We start from the raw sequence: 25999 nt of genomic DNA, 5'->3' as shown, positions 1-25999 counted from the left end.
TGATACAAGCAGTTTCCATAAAATTCAAAGATTCCGCGGCACTATTTCGTATGTGTTCTCATGGCAGGAGAGTCTCACAATTTTTTTAACGAGACGGAAATCTTTAAATCTTCATATCGTATGATAGATAATTATAAATTGGTCCAGTTTAAATTCGGATTCGACTGTAAAAATGAATTTATTATGACTAACCGTAACCCCGACTTCAATTGACTAATCTAAAATAGCATTCCTCCCCGCTCCCCTCTCACTAGCACCAAGCCCGAGAGCTCTGCCTCGCTCGAGCGAGTAAGACTGGCCCAAAGTACAAAATATATATACTTTGCATTTGAACATCCATGTAATAAAAGAGTGCTAGGGTAATTACAGAAGCAACCTTCGATCTGTATTAAAGATGCGATCATTTCTCATCAAGCACAAATAACCGACTCTGGCCTGTCCGGGATTTCCCTGTTATTAACGAAAAAATAGTCCCGACTTTTTTCGGTTAGGACCAGGATCGCCGATTGTATAAAAAGTTCAAGTTTGGATCTTTCAGAAGATAGAGGAGTGTCAAAAAATTATGGAAACAATTGGGAACTTACGGTCTTGAGGACCGTCTTCATGAGACTCCTCTGTGAGGACTCAACCCCCCCCCCCCTTCCATTAATGGATTTTTCATGTCGGTTGAGGTTAGGGTTATAGGCCAAAGGCCGATTCTTGCCGCCTCTTCCGCCCCCGCCCAGAGATCGCCCTTGAAATTTCCCGTAAAATTTCAATTTTTAAGTGATTCATCTGAGAAGGTTGTGTTATTTCCATCGCCCATTATATTAGGCCCCTTAGGTAGGCCTCAGATTATAGGTACCCATGATTCATCTTTACCGGATGACCGGGGCGAAACAGCAAACAGCAGCTTGTGAGACGTTCAAATATGGCGGCTTTTATGGTCAGGGCTCCCTTGAAAGTAGGGCGGGGGGGGGGGGGGGGGGTCAAAGACAAAACCATTAACTGTCAATTACTTTTGAACGAATAATAATCGAATAAATCGGATTGAGTTGAACTTTTTTCAAACTTTCAGGAGATCTCAGAAAGATCAATCTGCACGTGCTACATTGAGAGTGGAAAACAATTCGCTGCAGTGCAAATTTTTAGCAATAATTTTTCGATTTCTAAGGGTGCAAAAATTTAAATTTTGCCATATTTTGGCATCGTTCAAGTGGATCGCATGTTGAAGAAACTTTCAGACCAGAGAGAGGCCCTAAGACTGGTATTTTGGGTTCGGGCGTAATGGGGCTCCTAGATTTTAGAATTTGGGGCCCGTTAATTGGCCCCCGGCCCCAGTGCCCCTCCCCCCCCTGGACGATTTTTATTTTAATTTCAGATTCTCTAGGGGCCCTTGGAGTATAAACGACAGATTCAGAGAGGCCCTAAGACTGGGATTTTGGGTTCGGGGATGATGGGTCCCCTAGGTTTTAGGATTTAGGGCCAAAAGGTTTTAGGATTTGGCCATGTGGGGCCCTAAATTTTAAGATTTGGTTTAGTACCTGGAGTCCTCCTGACATCAGCCGAGAGTTATCTCCTCCATACACGTGGATGCTATTGTTTTCTTTAATGCGGCAATCGGGCAGAGTAAGACGATACTTAGGAGTCCCGAACTCCCGATTCATTTTCATCATCATGCGTGTGTGTCAGCTAGGTAATGACATTTCATGCATGGCATGTCTGATTCGAAGGTTATTTTAATGTTTTTACTTAATTAAAATGACGGCGGGGGCTGGCACGGGGGAGAGGAGCTTTTATTTTAGTGGGAAACAAAAACCGCCTTCAATTTAGACGGTATGCAACCCGCAAAAGTCCAGGCCCCGTGCACTCGCTAGCACCCTGCTGGGCCCTTCAACGCTTCTACTTAAGACCTCAGGAGTTCTACAGTGTCAAAGTTGCTGCGACCGTTTTTTTTTTACAGTGCGTCACCTTCCGTAAAAAATAAAATGGCGGCGGAAATTTTTAAACGTCGCATGGCGCTTGTAATACTTCGGCTGGAAGGTGACGATATATTGAGGTCGGGGTCAATGATAGGATTCTCTGAGCAGCGAAGTCCCGAATAATGATGGCTCTCGGGCATTTTCCCCCTTCTTTTTACATATTTTATCTAACAAATACTCAGGGAGGGTGTAGGGGCCAAAATATTTCGATCCGAATGGGGAGGCCGGAGAGGAGATTCGACTTGTATCGCGCCCTGATGAGAACCTGAGCACCCCCTCCCACCTCCCCTCCCGTCTAATTTGTCAATTTTTTTATCCTATTTTCACCATGTATGCTTAAAAATGGAAGATTTCACTACAAGATCGCATTTTCTGACCTGATAACGTACTTATTCTTTTTAGCACGGTTTCATTTCGCTCCCCCCCCCCCCCCCCCTCTTAAGAACCGCCCAAACCAAAAATTTGAACGTTTTCATAAGCTGCTGTATCGTCCCTAAAAAGGCGGATCATAACTGATAAGGGATCAAATCTGATAAGGGAGCTGGAACAACCTCTTCTTTCATTGGAGTACCTATTTCATGGAGTTTGGCGCGAAATTTCAAATTCGTGTTTTTCATGAAATTCTCCTCTCAGCTTCCGTCAGAGGCTGAGGCACCAGGGCGGAAGGAGTGCAAATAATTTAAATAGAAGAAGAACCCGAAAATGTTACTGTCCTTATCCTCTTTCCAACGAGGAATTAAAGGGGGTTTCCGTTAGATAAATAAAGATGGAGGCGCCGATGAAGTCACTTTTTGAGGCTGTTACGGCCCGGGCTTCTGAGACTAGACTAATGTGCGGCGATTGATAATGCCTTAATCGCGAGGTTCCAGCTCCGGGCTTCGCTCAGGCTCAGGAAGTACATATAATTGTAAAATTTATTTCATAGAAATCGGGAGTTTCGTACATTTCTTGGTTATTTATGATTTCGGTCGACATAATTTGCCAAAACTCGCGAAAATTCAGGTCGATTTCAATTAATAAATCCCCACTGCTCGCGGCCCGATTCTTCCATAAGCCGCCCATGATAAAAATGCCGTTTGGTTCCCACTTTCGGCGAACAGGAGACTCGGAATGCACCGTTCAAGGATTAACTTCAGCTCAGCGGCGCTCCAGTACATGGCGACTCTATTGTACTAGACGACTATCATATGAACTGCATTTTGCAATCTGGAACTATAAATTCTGGCTCCTCTGGAGAAAACACTTATGTGCATAGGGAAACTAATAGCACATACGTTGTTTTTAAACCGGGCTAGAATTTATAGTTCCATATTGCAAAATGTAGTCCATATGATCATTCAATAAGCCCATCATGTGACAACTGTGCTTTTAACAACTTAGGTACCTATGTACCTTAACGTTGGTCAAGACCACTTACGCTACCAGTACCCAGAAATTTTTACTGTACAGATTTTGAGGCCTCTTTTTGGGGATTTTTGGGCTTGTAAGAAAATATTAGACTCATTCCTGTATCATTTTTGAAATTTACGACCTGTAAGACATGAAAGCACGATTATCCTGTTTTTACATTCATAAGTACTTATTCATTTTTGTCGGAGAGCATCAATTGCCTATCATTTCAAGTTAATAAATTAAACATTCTTCGTGATAAATTGGCATAAAAGACGCATTTATTCTAAAACAGACATAACTAACAATTATCTTTCACATAGTGCGTGATACATTTGCTGTGAAAACTCCATAAGTGGCATGGGTGTAGTACAAAGGACACAAATTATTGACTCTTTACATAAGAACGTTGATAAAAGGCTTAAAAGAAAACACTACAACTGCAAAATAGGCATTAGAGGTACTCTAATTTCAAAATGGACGTAGCTGGAACTTCTGCATCAAGTATGTTTCAGTGCTTTGTGGAAACTGAACACACCATGTTTTCTTTTCATAATGGGATATTCTCTGTCCTTTGACAAATACTGTTAACTAAAATATATTGAGGAATAAATGCTCAATCTGAATGAATTTCTATAAATCAGAATAAATGTGTTCACTGTGCTAGTTGTGCTTGGTGTATTTTCTGTGTTTGTTGAGTACGAGACCAATTCACAAAGGTCAGTCATTCCTGTAGATGTTTTTTAAGTTGATCCCTAATGCACATTGGTGGCAGAAACTTTAAATGCAATGCATTTTTTAAAGGAGAAACCAAGACTGTGTCATACTAGCTGCAGTCAAGTGAGGGTTGTGCAGGAGTGTGGATTTTGAAAAGATATGCGCAATGACTGACATGTGTGTATTGGACTTGGTTAGGTTTACTTAGTGTTTAATATGTTCATTAAGTTATTTTTTACTTGGCAGTGTTGCTGTAAGAGAAAAACTTCTACTAATTGATATTCAAACTGCCACCAAAATACAGGGCGCGGTGACTCCAGATGTGATGATAGAGACAATGACTTGACTTAAACTAAGGAACCGATTAAATAAAACAATTCCTAATCTACTTTACTATTTAAATAAAAATATATTTGTCACTCAAGTGATGAAACAAATCAAAAATTAAAACATACTTCTCATTAAAAAACTAAGTTAAGATTTTGTAAGTCAGTGGATCATGATATTGATGGAAAAATACATTTGAGATAAGCTTTCAAGACAAAACTTAAAAATATAGTTTACACAAAAAAAAAAAAATAAATACTCCAGAGCTAAGTGTAGGAAAACACATTTCTTCGGACAAATAGATAGCTGAAGTACTTTCCTCTAATACACTTTCTAAGAAATCCTCTATGAAATTCTTCCCTTACGATTTCACTAAATGGTTTGTCTTCTTATGAAGTTCTCATTTCAACTAAACAAATTTATAGTTTTTATATTTATTATCTTTGAAAGGAGAAATCTTTAAATAAAAGGCCCTCATACATTTTGTTTAAAATTAATCATTGGGATACAATGAAGTTAAACTTTATCTTAGATACCATATGTTGTTTACCCGTGTGAAGAAAAGTCTGAAAGCAGCTATAGAATAAAGAAAGTAGTCACAAGCATAAATCATTTCATGCATGTTTAAAAAAAAAAAATTGAATTTAATGTACTTGAAACTTAAATTATACCCAGACTTGATAGCTACACGAACAAAATTAATTCAGTTAGTCAATGAGAAGAGCAGTTGTTACTGCTTTTAAATCGTGAACTTATTGGCAGAAAGCATATGTGTAAAGATACTATTTTAGGAGAAAACCTTTCATGCTAATTTTCTTTCCACTTTATTTTAAGTAATTTATTAAAAAACCACATTCAGCGGGTCAAATTCGGGAGAGTAATTTAGACCACCCACACCAGGCTTATACCTTCGTTATTTTAGGTCAAACAAAGTTGGGTACCGCAGAAATGATTATAGAATCAAGTCTGAGGAATCTGAGGGGTCCTGATTTTCAAAGTTAGAGTTCCCAGCATAATTTCTCATATCATTCCATCAAAATCAGAGAGTACGAATAATTTTAACAATCAACTGCATAAAGTAGTCCAAAATTGGCCTACCCCTGTTGGGAATACTGATTCCTAGTGGTGTGGGCAAAGATCCCTTCCAGTCCACCACAAAATGCTTGGTCTGTAAATGGATCTGCTGCGTGTAAGAGATACAGCCAAGTTAGTAGACTTTCAACATGTAAATCCACACAAAAATCACATTGAGCACATAAAAAAGTGTGAAATCTACTCCCTAGTGCGCACTCTACATTGTGGCAGACACTCAGGTTTGCCCAGAGAGAGACTCGGAAAACCTAACCTACATAAACAAATAGTCATGCGATTTGTTAAAAACTTTCCTTGAGCAATATTTCAATTGATTTAGGGCTTTTGATTTTGCAAAACAAAGGAAGAGGAGGGAAACAAATACCAGAAAACGAATAAAAGCATGAACTGGGAAAAGTTGGCAAAACTGTTTGTTTATTTAGGTTAGTTTCTTCCTGGGCAACCCTGACTATCAGCTACTGTAGAAAACTGCCCGCAGACTTGGTAAATTCGAAAAAGCGTGATAATAACTAAGCAATTAGCACACTAAGGGGTACGTTTCAGACTTTTTGGATGTGACTAACGTGATTTTCAAGCGATTTTAAGCGTTGATTGTTTATCCTCTTGGCCGTATCTCCTGCATGCAACAGACTCATTGACGTAAGGCTCAAAAAACAGGTGCTTCCTGTGGTAATTAGCTCCAAAGAATTCGAGTTTTACAGTCCAAAAGCCCTTCATGGCTTCCCTGATGAGGCACAGAGGGACCCTGTACTTGCAAGTTCAAAGAGTTTACAATCCTCCTGTACCGCATCAGCAAAGCTTAAGGGGGCTACAGGACCGTTGAAGTCGAATTTCCAAGGGTTCATTGCCTGGAAAGACAAATTTGTCTCAAACCTTAACGTTTATTTAGTGACCTAGCATTTTGGGGAGGGTGGCTCTGTTCCTCTCCTTCAGAAATCCGTATTTTGGAGAAAAATCAGCCAGTTTTGCACATTTGGATGAAGTATCAAGTGAAAATTTTCTGAGCTTTCTAATTTTGATAGAATAGTATTAACATTTTGCCGGGATCCCAAATTTAGAAACCACAACCTATAATTCAGCCCCCAAGGCATGCTGAGGAGGCTTCATGGCAATGAAAATTAGATTTCTTGGGGTCAGTTCTCAATTCGTTCTTGCCGATTCCAATTTTTTTCCAATGAGAAATAACCAAAAAAAAAAAATCCTGATGCAGGTGGTTTGGATCACCCTGTGAACGTATATATCTGTCAGATATTTAAAAATGATTAGTCTAATAACAACATTAAGACAGAGCAATTTTACAAAATACGATTCTTTCAGAATTCACCTTTCGTTCAGAGATATTTACGACAGAGTCTTTTTTTTTTGAAAACAATTTAACCACAACAGTCACAAAAAAAATTCTGGATTCAATTTCATCATTTCCTGAAGTTAAGTTGGAGGTTCCATATGAAAACTGGATGGAAATTTTGCCCTGCAACTTTTTTACTCACAACGCTTTTTGTTGTGTAGAAATAATTTTTTTCTGTTAATTACTAGAATAGTTTCGATTGTTCTCTACCTCTTCACTGGCGATGGTACTAGTATTCAGTCACATCTTGAATTAGGTTAATGAAGATCCTCTGATGGAAAATATACTGGAAGCTTTTGCCTCAAAAATCAAAAGGACGATAGCAAACAGCAAGTTAGCAGCCAGTGAAAAAATCATACATGAGACACGGAAGCAGGAAAATTGCGTCTCTTTATTCAATACAGAAAAACCAAAGAAAAATAGGAGAATCACAACCGTGGTGACGACTTTCATGGGGATTTGGAAGGATTGGTTAATCCCATTCACTCAAAATTTTCAAATGAGCCTTGGATTACCATATAAGAATGCTTGTCTCTCCAGGTTCTCTAATCTGCTTTCCAATCTAGTTCCCTTGAGTTTTCAGTTCCCACTCAGAGCCACTAGTACTTTTCCTTGACCATTAAAATATTCCCTGACAACTGCAAATACTACAGATGAAACTTTCTGTAGAGTTATATGAAGAGATGTGAGTGAGTCAACTTTTTCAGGTCTTGCAGTGTTGTATTTCTTGTTTATTTTAAGAGGTCAAACGGCAAATCATATCATATTCGATAATATAAAATCATAGGTGTAATACATCACACCTAACGCTGAGCATGTCCACTACCCCTTTCACTGTATCACCCTTTCCTGCGCCTTCTCAATCTGCTTTAACTTCTCATACAGAGGTCTTACTCTACTTCCACTTCCCTTTTGGCTTTTTGCTGCTTTCCTATCTGCCTTGAGGCCACTTTCTCCTCCGACCGTTTCAGGTCATTTTTCTCTGCAACTTTGCGACACGTTCTTTAGTACCATCTTGCGCTCTCAATTAATTCCTTCTGTAATTTCAATGTTGATCACTGATTTCCATTATTACTTTTGTTGAAGATTCCAGTGATTTTTCTAGTAATTAGTGAGGTACTCTTATCAAAATTGTCTTCTATTTCATGGTAACATATCATTATTATTGACAATTCCGATCGCTTATTATCGATTCTTATTATTTACCATCTCTTTCTGCAGGACCTACCAAAAATGAATGAACCGCTTTGCCCCACAATCATTAATAAGAAGATGATAGCCAATAGAAATTGTTAAATATTAGAGCTTTGTCTTGTTGCATGCTACATTAACCTACAAGGAATCCGCAAAGCGCCCAGGGAAAGTTGAGCTGCGCAGCAGTCAGGGCGTTTAACCCCCCGGTTTTCTAAGATTCTTCTAATTCTTCATGACAGATCTTCAGAGAAAAAATATTCTCCAAACATAGTAATACAAGACTTATTTTTCTATTTTTATCTGATATATTAAGCAAAGAACTTTCATACGGTTGGTTTGGCATTTTGAGCTTTACAGGGCTTACATTTTCTTCCCCTTCTAGCTATTTTTTCTTTTCCATAACAGTAAAATGTCAAGCAAAAGTTGCCTTTAAGTGGATTAGCTAGATAGATGAGCTAAGCTCATAAACATGTACTTGCAAGAAAAAAATCGACATTTAAAACCCATTTGGTGTAATTGATTGACACCTTCCGGGTTGGACAGTTTAAACATCCCTTGTTATTAAGGTACCAAGACTAGATGACTTTCCTGACTTATTTAGCTAGATCCTAACAAGTAAAAATCGATTTAACACAAGTTATGGACAGAGAACTGATCTTACAATAAAACAGAAGTAAAATACTTAAAATGTAAGTAAGGGGAAAAACTTATAAGGGAACAACAAATGATTGAAATGGAGAACAAGAGAGGGATCAATCATGTAGTAATCTTCTTGGAAGTAAACAGAAAAATATAAAATCTTCAAGCAAATTAATTTAAAATTCGTAAAAATTGTCAAAGACGTTATGTTAAACCCCCAATAAAAATCTTAAAATCTTGTCTGTTTTTCATTTCAAGGCTGACAGGTTGATCCAGGGAGTCTGCCGGGAATTGAGACAAATTAAAATACCTCATATTAAGTCTGATCTCCTAGCTCCTCTACTTTGAAATCTTCTGACACATCCTTCGCCCTTCTGCAAAGAAAAATGCACAAATGTTAGGAAAAACCAATAGAGATTTTGCGCCTTCAACAGACATGGACAACAGGGGTGTAAAAAGTTCCAAAATGCCGAAAATTTGCCACAATCTGGCGGTTCTACCTCATTTCTTTCAGAATCAATGAGAGAAAAAAAGAACACCATCACTTCTTAAAATGCTTAGATCTGTCACAATTGAACCGTAATTTTTCCTCACTCCCGGCCCCTCACCTCCTGTTTCAAAGCCCATGCTTGAGGGAAAGAATTAGCGATTGATGTTGAGGGTGAACTCCTTCCCCTTATCTACTGGGTTGGCCAGGTATATTGTGTTTTCTTTGGTTTTTGTTATGAAGCTGATTGGCTGTTGGGCCAGACTTGTGTTAAATCAAAACAGAAACCAGAAACCACACACATTTTCACACATTGTTTGATTAACAGCTTGTTCATTAAATATGTAGCAAACAAAACAACAGGTATTTTTTAAATAGAAGAGAAACGTTGTAAAGGACTGAAATTTTCAACACGCTCGTTTTCTATTAGATGAGAAAAGTAAATCTCAAAAACATCCATCAGGTTTTTATTTCAGACCAGTTGTAAGTCCTCTTTTGTTGTCTTGAATTTCAATAAATTCTCCTGACAAAATATCCCTGGTGAGCTCCTGGTGCAACTCTAAACGGTAAATTAATCAGAAAAAAAAGAAGGAAAAAACTTACCTCTTAACTCTTGACTTTGAGGACTTTGAAGGAGCCTCCTTGGTTCAAGTGAGGTTGACGGCTTGTTAATCCCTTCCTCCAGCCAGTATTTCTGCTGAGCTCGGCATGAGTCAAACAGCTTGCTGCTAGCTTTGTCATCATTGTTCACCATCTGCTGTAGTTTTTGGATAGTCGTATAAACTGTTACTGGACTAATTAAACCAAAATCGAATAAACTACACATATGCAAAACAAAGTTTCGGTACAAATTCTTCATCAGGAGCTCTTTGCCGCGAGCTTCAAGAAACATCGAGCATGCCAGCGGTATCTGGCAATCACCAACAAACCTGTAGCAAAAAATGATTTTATAAAATGGATATGCTGCGTTTAATAAATACAAGACTTCCCTTTTTTCATTCAAATTAAAATTTCAAATAGTGCACTATAATAAAGGAAATGCATCTTAAAGAATTTAAAAACTTTCATACACATGCAGCCTTGTGCAGGCAGCAGTGAATCATCGGAGATGGAACAGCTTCCTGATAGGACATACTGCTGGAATTTAAAAAAGAGGAGGTTTTGGTTTCATAAGTTGTGTATCTTTTATTTCCTTTCCCACTTGCATGAATATTCCATGCTGCATCTATGTTTAATATTTTTTCTGGTGTTTTAAAAGTAAACTTGTCTTTTTTAGAATTTTCAAATAGTGTTTTCCTTTCTTTCAGTTAGGGAAAAAAGTAGGACTGTTTTTCATGATAAACTTTTGGGAGGAAATTGGATAAACCATCCACCTTGGACAAGAACTTCAAAAGGAAGAAAGCAGGAAAAGCAAATTCTGGAACTTTCTACGCAATTCATAATATTATAATTATTATTCTATTTATCATTCAAAGCATTACTTTTTTGTGATTAGCATGAGCCGTTAAGGCTTTAACAACTCAAACTTCAAATAGTCTGATCCTTAGAAAAAAATTCATCTTTCACTCCTGCCAAAGCAATCTGAGTGGATGCTACAGATGACTAATCAAGGATTAACTTTGAAGGAGACGTAAATATTAATGTTGAGATTAAGGAAGAAGTGGGCGAAAAAGATGGGTGTGGACTCATACAGGGAACACCTTATAGTTGAAGTTTTGCATGCTAGCACCGACTGGCAGCTATTTTGCTCCTCTTAATCTTGCCCATTCATGAACTTATACATTGAGACAAAGGTTGCAAATTTTTACCTGAGCCAAAACCAGTTTTTGAATTGGCTATCATATTCTACATCTAATAGTCGAGGGATCTGGAAGGAAAACGATTCCGGTGTTATGGAGAATTTAGGTTGAGACTACATGACAGTTCGACAAGGAACAATGAAATACAAGCTTAGTACGAGATTCTCCACACTCCTCAAGTATCGGCAAGAGTCACTGACTGCATAGGAGGAAGTAGAAGGGGGAGCTGGGGTGCAGTCAGTTGTTTGCCACGATTGCATTTTTGAGTTCTTTGTTCGACAATACAGTGGGCTCAACTTAAATTCTTCATAATTCCCCAAAACTCACGACCACTCGTTAGTTAGGAAATAAGATGGCCAATTAGAAAACTGACTTTCGTTCAGCCAAAAATAAGCGATCCTCAGCTTCTGGACTGTCCGATTTGGTTTCATTGATATAAATTACTAGTGAAAACTTATTTTTTCTCCGGCTTCTACTTCAATTGAGCGACCTAGCATTTTATCATGGAGTGCTCAGTCCTCCGACTTCAAGAATCAGGATTTAGAATGGGCCGATTAGGAAGTATTGATGTCAATTTAGGTTAAATTTTTCCGGACTCTCTGCTTTTTATAAAATAATTTCGAAATTATGATGGAAACCTCAGTTTTCTGACTCAAAACCTTTCCCTCACCCCCCCCCCCCCCGAGATACTCAGAGAGGGGGAAGATAGGCTTCAGAAAGATTAAATTCGGATTCTTGGGGATCAATTCTCTATATTTGTCCATGAGGTCTTGGATCTCCTAACCTAGCTTGACCTAACCAAGAAAAAAGTCTGGTGTTAGTAGTCTAAGACAACCTGTATATTACACCCATAGAGGACATTAAGTTGTAATGTAAATGGGAGAGCTGGCGCCATGTTCTGCTCGACGCATTCCGAGCCCGGCGTGCGCCGAGTTCGGGTCGCTTTTTCGATACATTTTCGATCCAAAATGGCGGTGTGGAATACGTGGTAATCCCTATCTCCTCTGTTGTTGTTGTTGTTGTTGTTGTCATCGGATGGCTGGGTACCCGTGTATCGCAAACAATCGATTATGTATCGAAAAAGTGACCCGGCGTCACACAGGAGTCTCGGAATTCGGGACATGGAAAATGCCTAAAGGTGGCGCCAGCTCTCCCACTTACATTACGACTCTATGTACTCTATGATTACACCCCATTCTGCAAGAGGCCCTAAAAAGTGATGATTTTGACACTCTTCACTTCTTTTCCTTCTTCCAAAATGATCACCTAAAAGACTGCAAATGATTTTTTCAGAAAAGGTTACAGGTTAGGTAAAATTTTATCTGAGAACTTGAAAACTTTGTTTTTAGGGTACTGAAATATTCATGCTCACCCATGTTTCATAATATGCAGGTTCCACATCTTCATGAGCTCTTTTTCTCCTTCATTTACATCTGTAAATTCATCAATCATCATCATTGTTTTCTTTTGAAGCCACTTGGGATCGGTCTCATCCTCACTGTCAACGTCAAGATCTTTCGGTTGAACTTTCTGACAAGTAATTGTGTGATGGTAACACCTGGATTTCAAGGAAGAAAAAAACTGCTGTCATTACTTTGAACAAGAGAAATTTGATTAAAAATTACAACACTACAATGTCCATTAATATTTGATGATAGTTTTAAAAAATCATCTTCGTCAATCGGTAAGGCGAAAATAGAGGTTTTTTTTCTGTTTCTGTTTGGAACATTAGTTGAAAATGAAAAGCATTACAGTAAAACCCGCTTATATCGGAAGTTTTGCGCGATGCCGTTTTTTTGCCCATAAGAACAATGTAAGAAAAAACCCGGGTATATCGGAACCCGCTTATATCGTAACAAAATTTCGGTCCAAATCCGGTATAAACAGGGTTTTCCCCCAAAATTCTGCACAGAGTTTCAAAACTTACAATGTTTTATCGTCAACAATTATTCAAAAGAATCAAGATAATGGAGATGCCATTACGTTACCGGGGGCACACGAATCGGTCACATGCCTCATTGCCATGTGAGACGTGACTGATAAAGACTTCAATAGATCGTATTCGATACATCAAACAAGTGAGATTGTAATGATATCGATTGGTTCAAAACAAAAGCATAGCCTCAAAAGTCAGTTGAGTAATCTGACGGAACGGTTTTTTGTGATAGATTTTTGATTCGTATGTCATCTGTCATATGTCGTAAATCATCTGTTTACATAAATGACAACAGGTGCATTCGATCTGATTGGCTATTGTGTTAACATCATGCGTGAAATGCAGACGCTGCACTTTCTGCGCACGCGGCCCATTGCCCAATTCCCCTCCCCCTCCTCCCTCTCTGATCTGCGACAACAAGGAGCGAGACCACGCACACACACACAGACTCCCGAGTTTTCCCCCTCCCGTCATTCCACACCTGTTTTTCTCGTCCCGTGGTGCAGTACGTCACAGAGTAGCGTAATGTGTTGAAAGAGGAACTCAGTTCCCACGTGCGTGGAGGTGGTGGAGTACGCCTGATACACAGTTAACGGTCGGCTGGGTAAAAACCCATTATTTCCGCAACTTCGGGCGAAAAACATCGAAACCCGCTTTTATCAGAACCCGCTTACATCGCAGATTGCGGCCAGTCCGGATGCGATCCGATATAAGCAGGTTTTACTGTACTTGTTTTAGAGAGATTTTTCATTAAGGTGATACTTATCAAAACTTTAGGTCTTTCACAATTAATTTAAACCTAAACTTAGTGACTTCTACTGAAAAGGAATTTTCATAAGTCAAATTTCCGATAAATCGAAGGAGGCACATTTTTGTCTCCAGCCCCATCAAGTTCCCTCTTGTGAAACAGAAAGGATAATTGGGGTTTCAGACATGAAAAAACGCACTCAAGTTGAAACTAAAAGGTATACCTCATTTGAGCAGGAAAGACGAATGCAATCGGTACAGCGCACAGCATCATTGAATTGAGCAAGATGACAGACAATGCAGGAGATTAATTTGCAAGGATAATATTAGGCTCTTATTGGTAGTATTTTGGAATTAGGGCTGAGTTTGCTATTATTTTGATAAAGAGAATCTAAAAATATACTTAATTTGTAACCTTACTGGTAGGCCCATCAGATGAAATAGTTATTCTACTCACCTACTGTGACCTGTCATGAAGGAACGTTGTCCATCGTACTCATTGTCGTCAAGTTCGTTGTTAAACTCAGACAGAGAGGGGCGGCGAGGTCTTTTGGGGTGACAGACCATTAGACTCGTGCAAGATGTTCTACGGATAGGACCACTGCGTGAGAAGGCATACCCTAAAATTGCTGGAGATCCAGAAAAAGACCCATCATACTGATCATTAATTGCCACATCGATTCGGGCTCCTGTCGGTGTAGGCTGCAACAAAAGTATCAAATAATGAACATAGAATCATTTTTTGATATTCAGAAGATGTAAGCGATCCACAATACAAGAATTTTTACAACTTTCTAAACTATTATGAAAAGTGTCTTTAAAATCGAAGGTTCTATTTTTGGCATGCTTGGCAAGTCAGTCAAAAGAGTTGCTGTAAATCTTTGAATATTCAAAAAAAAAATTGTTTTCCGACTATGTCATAGGCTCCACAGAGACAAAATCAATCTCCTATCTATCAATCCCAAAATCTTCTCACTAAATAGTTTTCATAAACTCTTAAAATCCTACAAACAGTCTCTAAAATTCAAGGTTCCAAATACGTATATGCTTGCCAGATTAGGCAAAAAATAGCAATAGTCCCACACATTTGGACCAAATCAAACAATTCGACCTAGCAAAGACCTACAAAGGGGCAAAAAACCCCCAAATTCCGAAACACAAACAATTTTTTCTTAATTTGCTATAAAATCAAGAGTAAAGATGGTACTTTAGTGCAGCAATTCTCGACCTGCAGGCTGCCAAGAACAAGTGGAGGGATCTTGAAAAAAGGGTAGAATAGATTGAAAAAAAAAGAATTCTAAGATTTGAATCGGAAAAAACTAAGTCTTACAAGGGACTAACCGCACACGGAGGCTAGGAAACTAGCAGGGAGAGCTTAGGGGGCCTGCAAGCTGAAAAAGCTGAGAACCCCTGACCTAATACAGCAGCCATGTCTATGTCTTATTGGATTCACGGTGGTTGAAATCATGGATTGCCACTTCATATAATGTCATAAATTTCAGGCGAATGAAATTTTTTTTTTCATTACCAAGAGTTTCTGCCTCTTATTTGTAGTTGAAAGAAGCTGTTTTGAGCTTTTAAAAAGGCATTTCTTGCTAAAATGTACTCAGAAAACTGCTACTTTCAAGGTAATTCTTAATTCAAGCAACAGCCTCACTCTCTAATGATTTCCTGAATTTTCCTCGATACTTTTCGTTCCTGGATGAATTGCTGCAATTCCCAAATATAATAAGTCCTAGACACCATGGAGAAAAGTAAAAATATGATAAATGTTGAAAAGTGACGTACAACGTAAGTGAAAGTGAAGCGGGAGTGAGAGAGTTTAAGGTGCTTGAGAAGTGCATAGAGAACACGGCAGTGAACAGAGCACCATGGGCAGTGTAGGTCCTCACTCGCTTCGGTTTGTTGCCGACTGTTGTTGTTATACAGGAACTGATAAACGATTTGGAGCCTTTTTGGTTGCACCACTCCCGGAGAAGGCTGTGATGTGACCTTCATGTCTTCTGATTTCCGGTGGCGGACAACACATCGTTCTAGAAATTAGAACAAATGAAACAGAAAAAGAAGTCTTGGTATTGAAGGAAGCTTTTTAATAAATAATTTCTAGCTTATTATTAGACTACAATATATCTTAATGAAAATGAGCCTAGATTTCTTGATGAACCAAACATGCTTACTTTAGTTACTCCTTTCTTCAAATCAGCGATCGCAGATATTGTGTCTTCATGGCTACATACCATTCCCACATTATAAGAGACAATCCTGATTGTAAAGACAGCTGAATACTGCGCCCATTCATGGAGAACAAAATACTTCTCACTGAGCTTTTTTGCCATAATATCAGTGCGCTTTCTGACAGGGAATTATATTAACATTGCTGTTAAAAGTGCCAGAGTAGTAAATCACAACAGAATAATGAATGACCTTGAAATGCTAGATTACCGTCTCTCTCATAGTAACCTTTGCAGAGTGTGCACCCCAATTCCTTTGACACAAGGACTATAAGGGTGGCTTTTTCAGTTCATGACTTTTAGGTCAATGGCAGAAACCGAATTATGTCTTCAAAAAAACAGCTCTCTTTTTGATTAGGCCAATTTATTGCTAAGATCTACTAAACTATGAACTTACCTGGTTTGTTGTTTTCTTTATTGCTATTATTATCTAAGGAGATTTGATCATCCAATGGTTTTTCGAGATCCTTGTCCATATAGACGATTGTTCCATCTTTGTTTTTGGCTTTGACCCATTCTAATCGAAACTTCAGTTTCGGATGACCGCTCATCTCCATGGCTTTGTCCAATTCCTATAAAAGTGATAATAGAGATGAGGAAAATATTTTGGACCAATGAAGTTTCAAGAATATACTTCACAAAGAAAGTTAATTTTGATCGACTTTAGCATCAGTTCATTCTGTCTGAGTGTTAAAGGTATCCACAGAAGCTGCACAAATGATCAAACATTGATTATGATCCCAATTAATTTTTTCTTAATCATAATCGTGATCCAATTGAAAAAATAATTATGATTAATTTACTTTCTTAAAATATTGAATTTCTCACCGCATTCATTTTAATTTGAGTTATTTCTAAAGAAGTATGTGCTAGCCTTCAGCGGTAAAAAAAATGCACTACACGCTTTGAGTAGCGGGTGAAAATAGCCCTACTGAATGTGGCTTAGGTTACTGTGTCCATAAAATAAAAATAAAAGAATATTGTTGGGGCAGGCGAATGTATCTTATCAAGAAATTTTTTTTCCCCAGATCTCATCCTAAACATCTCTGTAATGTGAGAAAACCACTTATAATTGGATCTGAAATACAACTCTGAAAAATGTATCATGTGATCTAATAAGAAGTTTACAACTACTTCTGAGATCTTTCAATCAAAATTCTAATTAAAATGAAAGCCAACAACCTTCTTTTCTTAAGAGACTGCTTCCATTTGAATTCTTTTTTGAAAGATCTCATTTTATCTTCCTGAACCAGGAAGTTGGAAAAAGTCTTGTTAATTTTGGGCGGAAAGGATCTTTTGAAAGTAAAAAAATGATGAATCCTCAAAACAAATATCGAAGGATATCAGCAATCAACTTTGCATCAATGCCTTAAAATTCATTGTAAGGAAATACCTGTGAGTCGATATCCAACGTGACATATTTAACCTTACATGATCACAAAATGACAGAAAACGACAAAAATTGTAAAAAAGAAAAAAAAAAGTAGGGGCACGTATACCATAGATACATTTTTGGAAGGAACATCAAAATAGCTCCTATAGACTTTAGTGCAAAACTTTAAATACCTCAGGAGAACAAAGTACGTAGTTCTTGAGAGGAAATTGCAATCTGTGTAATCTACAAGTCAGGAATCAGCTTTGAGTGACCATTAAATGACTAACCTGCTCTAAGGTAGCCAAAAAATAGCCAATCTCAACAAAAACAAATTTACAATGATTGAGGATAGAGTGAATTTGGTTCTTCTTCCAAAATTACCTATGAACATTATATCTTTGATGATATTTTTCACCGTGATTGAGAAAAAAAGGGCAAAACCATCCAAAAAACACTGTGCTTCACATAAGGAAGCCCCAGAGCTGTTTGGGACACCACCTAATCAATTATTTGAAGAAAAATGTGGAATCAGATTTGCGTATGGCAAAAATTAATAATTATCAAAAAGTCGTTGAGACCATTTTAGCCTCCAGAACACATAATATTGATTTAGTTCTCAGAGGCCAATAGTATGTTTTAAGATTAGCTTAAATTTTATTCTTTACATCTCGCTTCCAAACTTCAAAGAAAACTGAGTTGAACAAAGCTTTATTTTTTACCTTTAATTCAGATGAGCCATGTATGGATCCAGCATTTCAGGATCTGAGACAGTGAAAATTGGCTAAAAGAGCCTCGAAAAAGCCTAAGAGAGCGATTTTTGATAGGCATGAATAGGAAGCAGATGCTCCACTTATGTATTTTTTTATATTGATCTAACTTTGAAATAACGGCTTTTAAAGAAATGAAAAGAAAAGCGAAAATCAACAGCATTTTAAATCAACTGTCACTGATTAAGAAAATGTTTTACGAGGTAATGAAAGGCAAAAAAACTTACCAATTGAAGTGGAGGGTCAATAAACTCCCAAGTAGTTGGTTGGAGATTTGGCTTGTGGGGATCATCAAGGGGCTCCAGCGGTAACTCATATTCACCATCCTCAAGCAGACAACGATTCTGTTTGTCGTACACGGTAAGATCTCCACCCCAGGCGTAGCACCTTTCACTACCTTTTTCTCCATTTTCTTTGCCATTTGTGGTTGCTCCATTTTCCAGATTGTCTGGCTTTGAGAGTTTTATTTTTTTCTCAGCAGGCTCTCCTGATGAACCAGCCACAAAACAGAACAAACAATTAAGTGCATAAAAAAAAAACTACAAACTCTAAAGACAAAACACAATACGCTGCAAAATAACCTAGGAATAAGATGATAGGATGCTCTTGAATACAAATTAATTCACTAGAATTACATATTTTGGACGGAAAATAAAAAAGTTAACCACTAAATCGTTATGGAAGCTACTTTTTTAACCTCCATTACCTCAATCTTTTGCATGACACTTGCTACAGGATTAGAGAGGGATAGAATGATGAGTTTACTCTTGTTTTAAGCTGGTATGAATCAGGTGAAACTGGTCACTTTGAAGTGTTTTTTGGAATTTAGAAAAAAGAAAGCTGGGACAAATCCTAATTTGTTATACCCTAATAACTGCAGCATTCTATACAAAGCAGTTTTTACCTATTTTGTTTAACCCATTGACTTATCGATTAAATTTTGCTGTCCGAATGAGTGATTAAAATAATCCTGAAACTCCTCTGAGATTAAACATCGATATAATAAGCATTCTCAATACAAAATTTGAGGAAAATGGTGAAAACCTGAAATAAAATGATTTGATTAGTGATATATATCGCTGTCAAAGTCACAAAAATCGCAAAATTAGCAAAAATCAGACAATTTTGATGCCGTTTCATATTCAAAGGTACAATAACATGAAAATCCTATAACAAAGCAAGAAATTACCGTACACAATAAGACATAGGTTGGTCACGCTACTCATATAAACATTGATGAGAACGTAATGTACAAGTGAACCGCTGAAGTAACGGAAACAATCGATGGACGGCTCCCAGCCGTTTCTTCAGATTTGGCCCAGTGCAGCGCAGATGGCTGGGAGCCGTCAGTTTAAGTCAATGGGTTAAATCTTCTCCAGATAACAATAACGTATAGTGACATTTGCTTGTCCATTCGGATCAAGAATTCTTGGTGGATATTAAAATTCCTGCACTGTAAAAGAGCTCTTCAGGGACAAATTTTTATAAGTAGTACTGATATATACAAGTAAGTTGATGGTGCCAAATTGAAAAACAATCACTTCAATACAGACAAGAAAGCAGGGATGCAGAATGTTCTTTGCCTTCCCCCAAATATAATTTACCTTCCCAGATTTTTAACAAAAATTTATGATCGATTCCTTTTACATATGTATTTTAGGAAAAAAATGACACCTTTCTTTGGGAAAAATTTGACTTTTTCACCGCTGAAGTACTGCAATAAAGTTTCTTTCCTTGCAGGAGTACCTCCATTTCATATTACAGTTGGTGGTTATGTAGTCGGGAAGTGTCTGCACCCCTGCGAGAAAGAAGCAAGGAATATGATGTAAAGAAATTTACCAATATCCATAGTATCCAACTCAGATAATCTAGTGGCTATCCTAATTAAAACATGATATGACTTGACTACATGACCGTTTGATAAAGTGAAAGCTTCGGTTGGAATAGAAACTGTTGCAGCCTTGGATGGTCTGAAGGAAGAGACATTCAGAGGAACTGAGCATGTCCCTAAGGGATCCTGAAAAACGAAAGAATAATGTTTTATTTGCATATATCTACAAGGACTTAAATTCCCTACTGAAGACCCTGGTGGTGTTACATAAATGAACATCAGTGATACAATATGTTAATCATCAATGACTTTAGAACAGCTTACTGTGAAGGACAGCATTTCGATAGATTTTACTTGGCATTCGATGTAAAACAGGCCCAAGAATAAAGATTTAGTACATCGTCACCTTCCAGGCAAAGTATCACAAGCGCCATGCGACGTTTAAAAATTTCCGCCGCCATTTTATTTATTTACTGAGAAATTGTTGGTTGAATCTGTTTGGAAATTTCTCCAAATTTTATCGGCAGCACAAAGAAAATTCAGTGAAATTTTCGGACAGCTTCGTTGAACAATTTCTCTGTAAAAAAATATAATGGCGGCGGAAATTTTTAAACGTCGCATGGCGCTTGTGATACTTTGCCTGGAAGGTGACGACATGAAGAAATAACGTGTTGGCTAAATATGGTATCTAGAAACTTAGCACAGTCCCAAATTCCGCCGCACCCTTGCTCTTTGCCAAGCAACTTGGTAGCTGTGTCAAAAATCTTCGACTAATCAAGATGTGGTTTGATAGCTTTCATGGCTTTTAATATTTTGAGGTAGACATTGGAGCACCAGTTAGAGATTAAAATCACAAGTCTCTTGTCGTCATTTGAAAAAGACAAAAAGAGCTACTTAAAGAGTAAAATTTGATTGAGAGAAAGCACATGAATTAAAAAAGTTATTCCTCACAAAACCTGGGGAGCACAACCTGAAAAATTGTTTTAAACAAATAACACTTTAGTAGGCTTTTAAAAGTTGCCAATACAAATTTTCTGCACTATTGTGTTTTGATTTTGGAAAACAAGTTTTTTTTTGACTGACTCTAGTCCAGCTCCCAAAATAACGATCGTCAATAACTTCAACATAACATGTAGTCAGCAATCAGGATAAGGTCAGAAAAAATTCAATGATCAAAATAAGCCCTGACAAAAGATCAGGATTCAACAAAACTTCACGATTAAAGCTGATGACTGTCTGGTTAGTAAGGTGTAATGTGTAGATCACCTCATAAGCTAGATGCAATTCCATTTACTAAAAGTGTGTGAAATGACAGACGCACATGTTCAGTATAAGAGCTATCGTATTCCTCTTATTTTAGCACAAAGACTTCGATTCATTTAAAATAATTTTACCTAGGAGGGCAAGAGACAAAAATATTTCAAATTTATTACCGTATTTACTGGGCAGGACACTTCCTTTCTTTTCTTGTGGCAAATTTTTAATAACAGTGTCTCAATTTCTACAGGTTCCTCTGAAAAAATACCTGCAAAGAAGAAAAGAGATTAAGAATTCAGCCATGTGAAAAATCAAGAGGCACTTGATCATGTACAAGTCAATGTCTCCAGTAGGTAACTGCTATCCACAGTTATTCTACTTTTTGTGAGAAAATTTTGATCTAGGTACAGAAGAAGAAAATCTTTAAAAGAAAAATAAATTTTCCCTTCAGAAAGAAAAAAAAATGCCAAAACAAACTATACCGAAGATACACTCCTTTTATGTGGAGCCAAAGATGAAGGATCAAGAAATTTGACGAGTTGCACAAATCTTATTATTCATTTCAGACAAGAAAACATCTGCTATGTTGCTTTTTGGTATAAAGGGCTCCTGTAAACGAAGTTCCAGCTAAATCTACCAGTGAACAACTGATTATCCTTAATTTTCGATCATAACCGGCTGCCATTTAAAAATCAGAGCAAAACAACAGCCTTAGATGTGTGCAAATTTTTTTTCTTGTTAATGCTCTTTGCACCGATATATCAAACAAGAAAAGGATCCTCTTTAAAATACAGAAGTTGAATCCTGCCCCTGTTCTCTGGGAAGCAAGATGTCACGCCTTCCTTGAGACAAATAATTCCGATTTTCCATTTAAAAAAATCTTATTCACGATGTATGAAGAAATCTTGACTGTTTTTAGAGATATTTGAAAGTATCCACACTTAACTCTTTCATTGTCCAGCGCACTGACTGAGTCTCAACACAAAGTATGAATTCAAGCAAGTTACAACATACTTTCACTTCAGAATTTCACAGGGATAACGAATCACACAACGGGGAAGCTAAATGTCAATTCCTGAACAAGATCTAAGTGAATACAATAAACATTAGCTAAATGGCAAAAATACAAATTATGTCATTTCTGTGATCTAACTTCTATAAAAACTTTTTGATACCTTATTCAGGAGTTAATTTTCGAATTTTCTGTTGTGTGAATGGTTTCTTGAGTGAGATTTTGAAGTGGGCACATGTGACCTAGTTCTATACCATCCCCTGCATGGTGACCCATTGAATTTAGAGACATTTTGCAAAATCGATTCCAAAAATTTGAAGTAAAGGCTGGAGGCACATTTGGAAATAATTAGTCTTCATTTAAAAAAAAATAATAGATCAACATGGCAGGGAGCAGATCAAAATTTTTTAGAAAAAAGGTAATTCAAAGTTTCAGGGCCATAAACTGAGTTAAAAATACTTGGATGGCCGTCTTTACATCTACAATTCAAGAATATTGAAAAAAAGTTTGGGTCCCTAGACCTCTTCTTTCTTTCTGTCTCAGATGGAAAATTCAGTGATCTGCAAAATGAACCGAAACACTAAGAACACACCATCAGCATTAGAGAAACCCAGGAATGTGAGGACCATGAAACCAGGGGTCATTACGGGCAGCAAGGCCTGAACCTTGTTTCGAGCTTCTACAATTTTCAGTAAGGAGTCAACACGAAAGTTCTTGCGTCCAGCATGACTTCGAGACATTCGCTGCTTCATATAACTTAAAGTGCGATTCAGAAACAGAGGCTAAGGAATGGAAAGAAAAATTAATTAGATAGACTGCAAAGACGATAAGGACAGAGGTAATCAATTATTAATCAGGACAAAATTTAAAACCTAGGATGCCAGACGAGATATTGTTTAGCAGCTAAAAACTAGGAAAACTAATGACTTAATCATTGATAAGTTTTCCTTTATATCAAATTTTAACTGAAAAAATTACTAGGCACCTGACAGTAAAGACTGTGGAGGGGGATGTGCCGAAATTTCCACCTGAATTTCTTGAAAAGAGGACTGATGAGGCATTAGCACATTTACATGTATTTCTACGTTATAATAAGGATTCTCCCAATTTTTTAGGTCTTCAAAAAAAAAAAAAAAAAAAAAAAAAAAAAAAAAAAAAAAAAAAAATCAGAAATGCAGGCAAAAATTTTGGAGGAGCAAATTCTTTTGACAGCGATGAAAATTTAGAAAAAGTAGGTGGTCATGCAAGTTGTAAAAAAAGTTGAATTCTGGAACTTTCATTGACTGAGAAAAAATTTATCAGAAAATATTTCTCTAAGCTGGCTCCACAATCTTGGATGAAAAGGAATCAGAGGGTGAAACCTTCAAGGGTACATAGACTCTATGACAACTTAAACGTTCAAAAGCAGATCATTAAAAAAGCATAATGCTTTTATTGCAATAAATGCTTCATTATCTTAAGGGAAGGAAAAGAAAGTAACATCAATCAGGAAAAGAACTGGTGTTTAATTAGGTACAGGACCCAGAGTAGAACCTTCATACCTTGGGAAAAATTCAGTATTCATTGTATTTGATATTCATAATTGCAATAATTCCCAAACATTTAAAACATGATACAGAGTAGATGTAAAATATGAGTTACGAAATGATAAAATTACCTTTTCTGCATGCCTATTCCTCAAGAATCTATAAATCTGCGTTGGTTCTGAAATCAATTTGAATACAAAGGTTAGTAATGGTGGCAAAGAGATTAGAATGAACGTTAGAGTTTTTAGTGGACTTCTGAAGTTGTGAAAACTAAAAATGAGACCATGAATTCCATCAAAAATGTATGATTTGTATGACATCGGACCAATTGGACGAATTCAACCACAGGCGAATTTACCTGCATTTCATAGTTGCCTAATTTTCTTTCATACCTTCTCTTTTTTTTCTCTTTTGACAGAATGACTATGGACAACCCTTAAATCAGTAACGGCTATGCAATTTAATTTGATTCAATTATTTATTTTTACAATATAAAAAAATACAAAAGGATAAACTAAAATAGTCTAACCAGGCAAAGGGAGACCCTGACCGCCTACATTATTGTGCAGTTGGCCCTCTCTGTGGCGGATATCAAGGGACCAGAGCATTTCGCTGCTATTAAGCAATTGCCGTTATAAAGGAGACAAAAAAATCCATTTTAATTAATATAGGAACGTCAAGGAACCAGTTGATCTTATCGCTATAGCGATTCATCTGCTATAAAGAGAGCTGTTATGACAAGGGCCAACTGTAAGATGAAAAGGAAGTCTTCAGAGTGTGCTCATTATGACACTGTTCAGTTGATCTGATTCCTCTCAATTTTTCTTTTGAGTTCCATCCTCTACACCTTTAAAAATGCAGAAGTCTAGAACTTTCCTTGCTGCTTCAGTATTTATAAATTAGAGTTACCTATGAGAAGCAAAAACAACCAAAGTTATACTTCGGTTAAAATCTGACAGGTCTGCCCTGCAGAGTTGTTGTCCAGTGCATGACTCACACACAATACCATATAGGAGTGTCTGTGAATAGAGCAGTAATACAGGAGGTCCAGCAACGGTTTCACACTGATCATCTCTTGAGACACTCAGCCTGGACGTCCGCCTTCATCTCAGTATTTTCAGCACCGATCATCAAACTGACGCCAGACTACAACTCAGGCTGATTGTGTATCTTGGCCTTGATACTCCACTTGTACGAAGGGCTAATTGTTTGTTATGACTGGGGCATTGATTCCTCTGATGTACTTGCTACTACTAATTATTCACAAGCCATCCAGAGTTCAAAGGATGTAGCAAATGCCCGATCTCTTAATCCTAAGATCATAAAGAGCAAGAGACGGATCTACGGTGTGAGGCTAATCTTGGGATGTGAGGCAAGATCATAACATGCCTAAGCCTCAAAAGGAACGTGACAGTGAACTTCCCCCAAAATTGTTACCAACATTGTGGCTGAGTTTCTAACCACACTTTTCTTGACTTATCTCTCATTGGTCGTGAAAATGTGACTTAAGAATCAGCTTCCTGTGCCTCTGTATCAAACGAGAGGATACAGAATAGACAATTTAGGGGTTAACTGAACACACTCAGTTAGACCAGCATACAGTACAACTCAGTGTAAGTTAACGGTATCCAGGAACGAAAGTTAAAAGATGACTTTTGGTTATGTAACTGTTAGCTGCAATAGCTGAATTAGAATGACCGTTGAAGTCATAACTGGTTTGGATGATAACTGATGGGCACACACCCAAAATGAAAATTTGAAGGTTTACAGGAAGCGGAAACATAGGCATGACTACAGGGCCGAATACTGTCAGCACTCAGACATCAATGAATTGCAACTAAACTGTCAGCCAATCAGAGGCTCTAGAGCAACTTAAGTATAGTTGCGACTCATAAAAAGTGTCTGGAAGTATGCCTGTTTTCCCCGATGATATCTGGCCCCTAAGTACCATGTTCGGTTCAGTAAACAATGGAAGCTTCGGTCATCATCTTCATCAGGAACAGCGGAGGCAATTGGAAATTAATGAGTTGCAATGACTGTTATAAAAGCTGTTTAAAGGTATAAAAGTAGTCAGATGAGGGATTTAGTGATAAAATGACAGAAAAATCCTTCGGAAGCGAGAGGAGGTTGTAAACATTGGTAACCTCAAGAGAACCTGAATAAACAAACGTGATGCGAGACTTACTTTCGAAAGCTTGCAGAAACAGCTCATGATCCGCTTGGGTATTATCCTTTTTGGAATTTTTTGCACAAGAAAGTTCTTTTTCGCGTTTTTTGTGAGGCATTTTAATTACTGTTGATAACGGACTGACTCTTACAGGTAAGGTAATTCAGGAGAAGAAGACAGTGGTGACAGTGTCTGAT

At 37.5% G+C, this 25999-nt stretch overlaps 1 protein-coding gene across 1 annotated transcript; it reads right to left on the bottom strand.

Moving 5' to 3' along the window:
- Positions 1 to 3609: 3609 nt before the first annotated feature.
- On the bottom strand, positions 3610 to 25999 carry Su(z)12 (Polycomb protein Su(z)12). Its single transcript, XM_019057524.2, has 12 exons — positions 25821 to 25999; positions 23767 to 23813; positions 22702 to 22891; positions 21274 to 21365; positions 19849 to 20026; positions 18237 to 18496; positions 16265 to 16439; positions 15425 to 15669; positions 14094 to 14338; positions 12326 to 12511; positions 9758 to 10083; positions 3610 to 9041 (listed from the first exon to the last, which is right to left on the bottom strand). The coding sequence occupies exons 1-12, from the start codon at positions 25918 to 25920 to the stop codon at positions 9007 to 9009; spliced, it is 2079 nt and encodes a 692-aa protein (XP_018913069.1). The 5' UTR covers positions 25921 to 25999; the 3' UTR covers positions 3610 to 9006.

The sequence above is a fragment of the Bemisia tabaci genome, chromosome 1, assembly GCF_918797505.1.
Source record: "Bemisia tabaci chromosome 1, PGI_BMITA_v3".
NCBI classification, from domain to species: Eukaryota; Metazoa; Arthropoda; class Insecta; order Hemiptera; family Aleyrodidae; genus Bemisia; species Bemisia tabaci.
The sequence above is the reverse complement of the archived record's forward strand: the minus strand, read 5'-3'. Positions and strand labels throughout refer to the sequence as shown.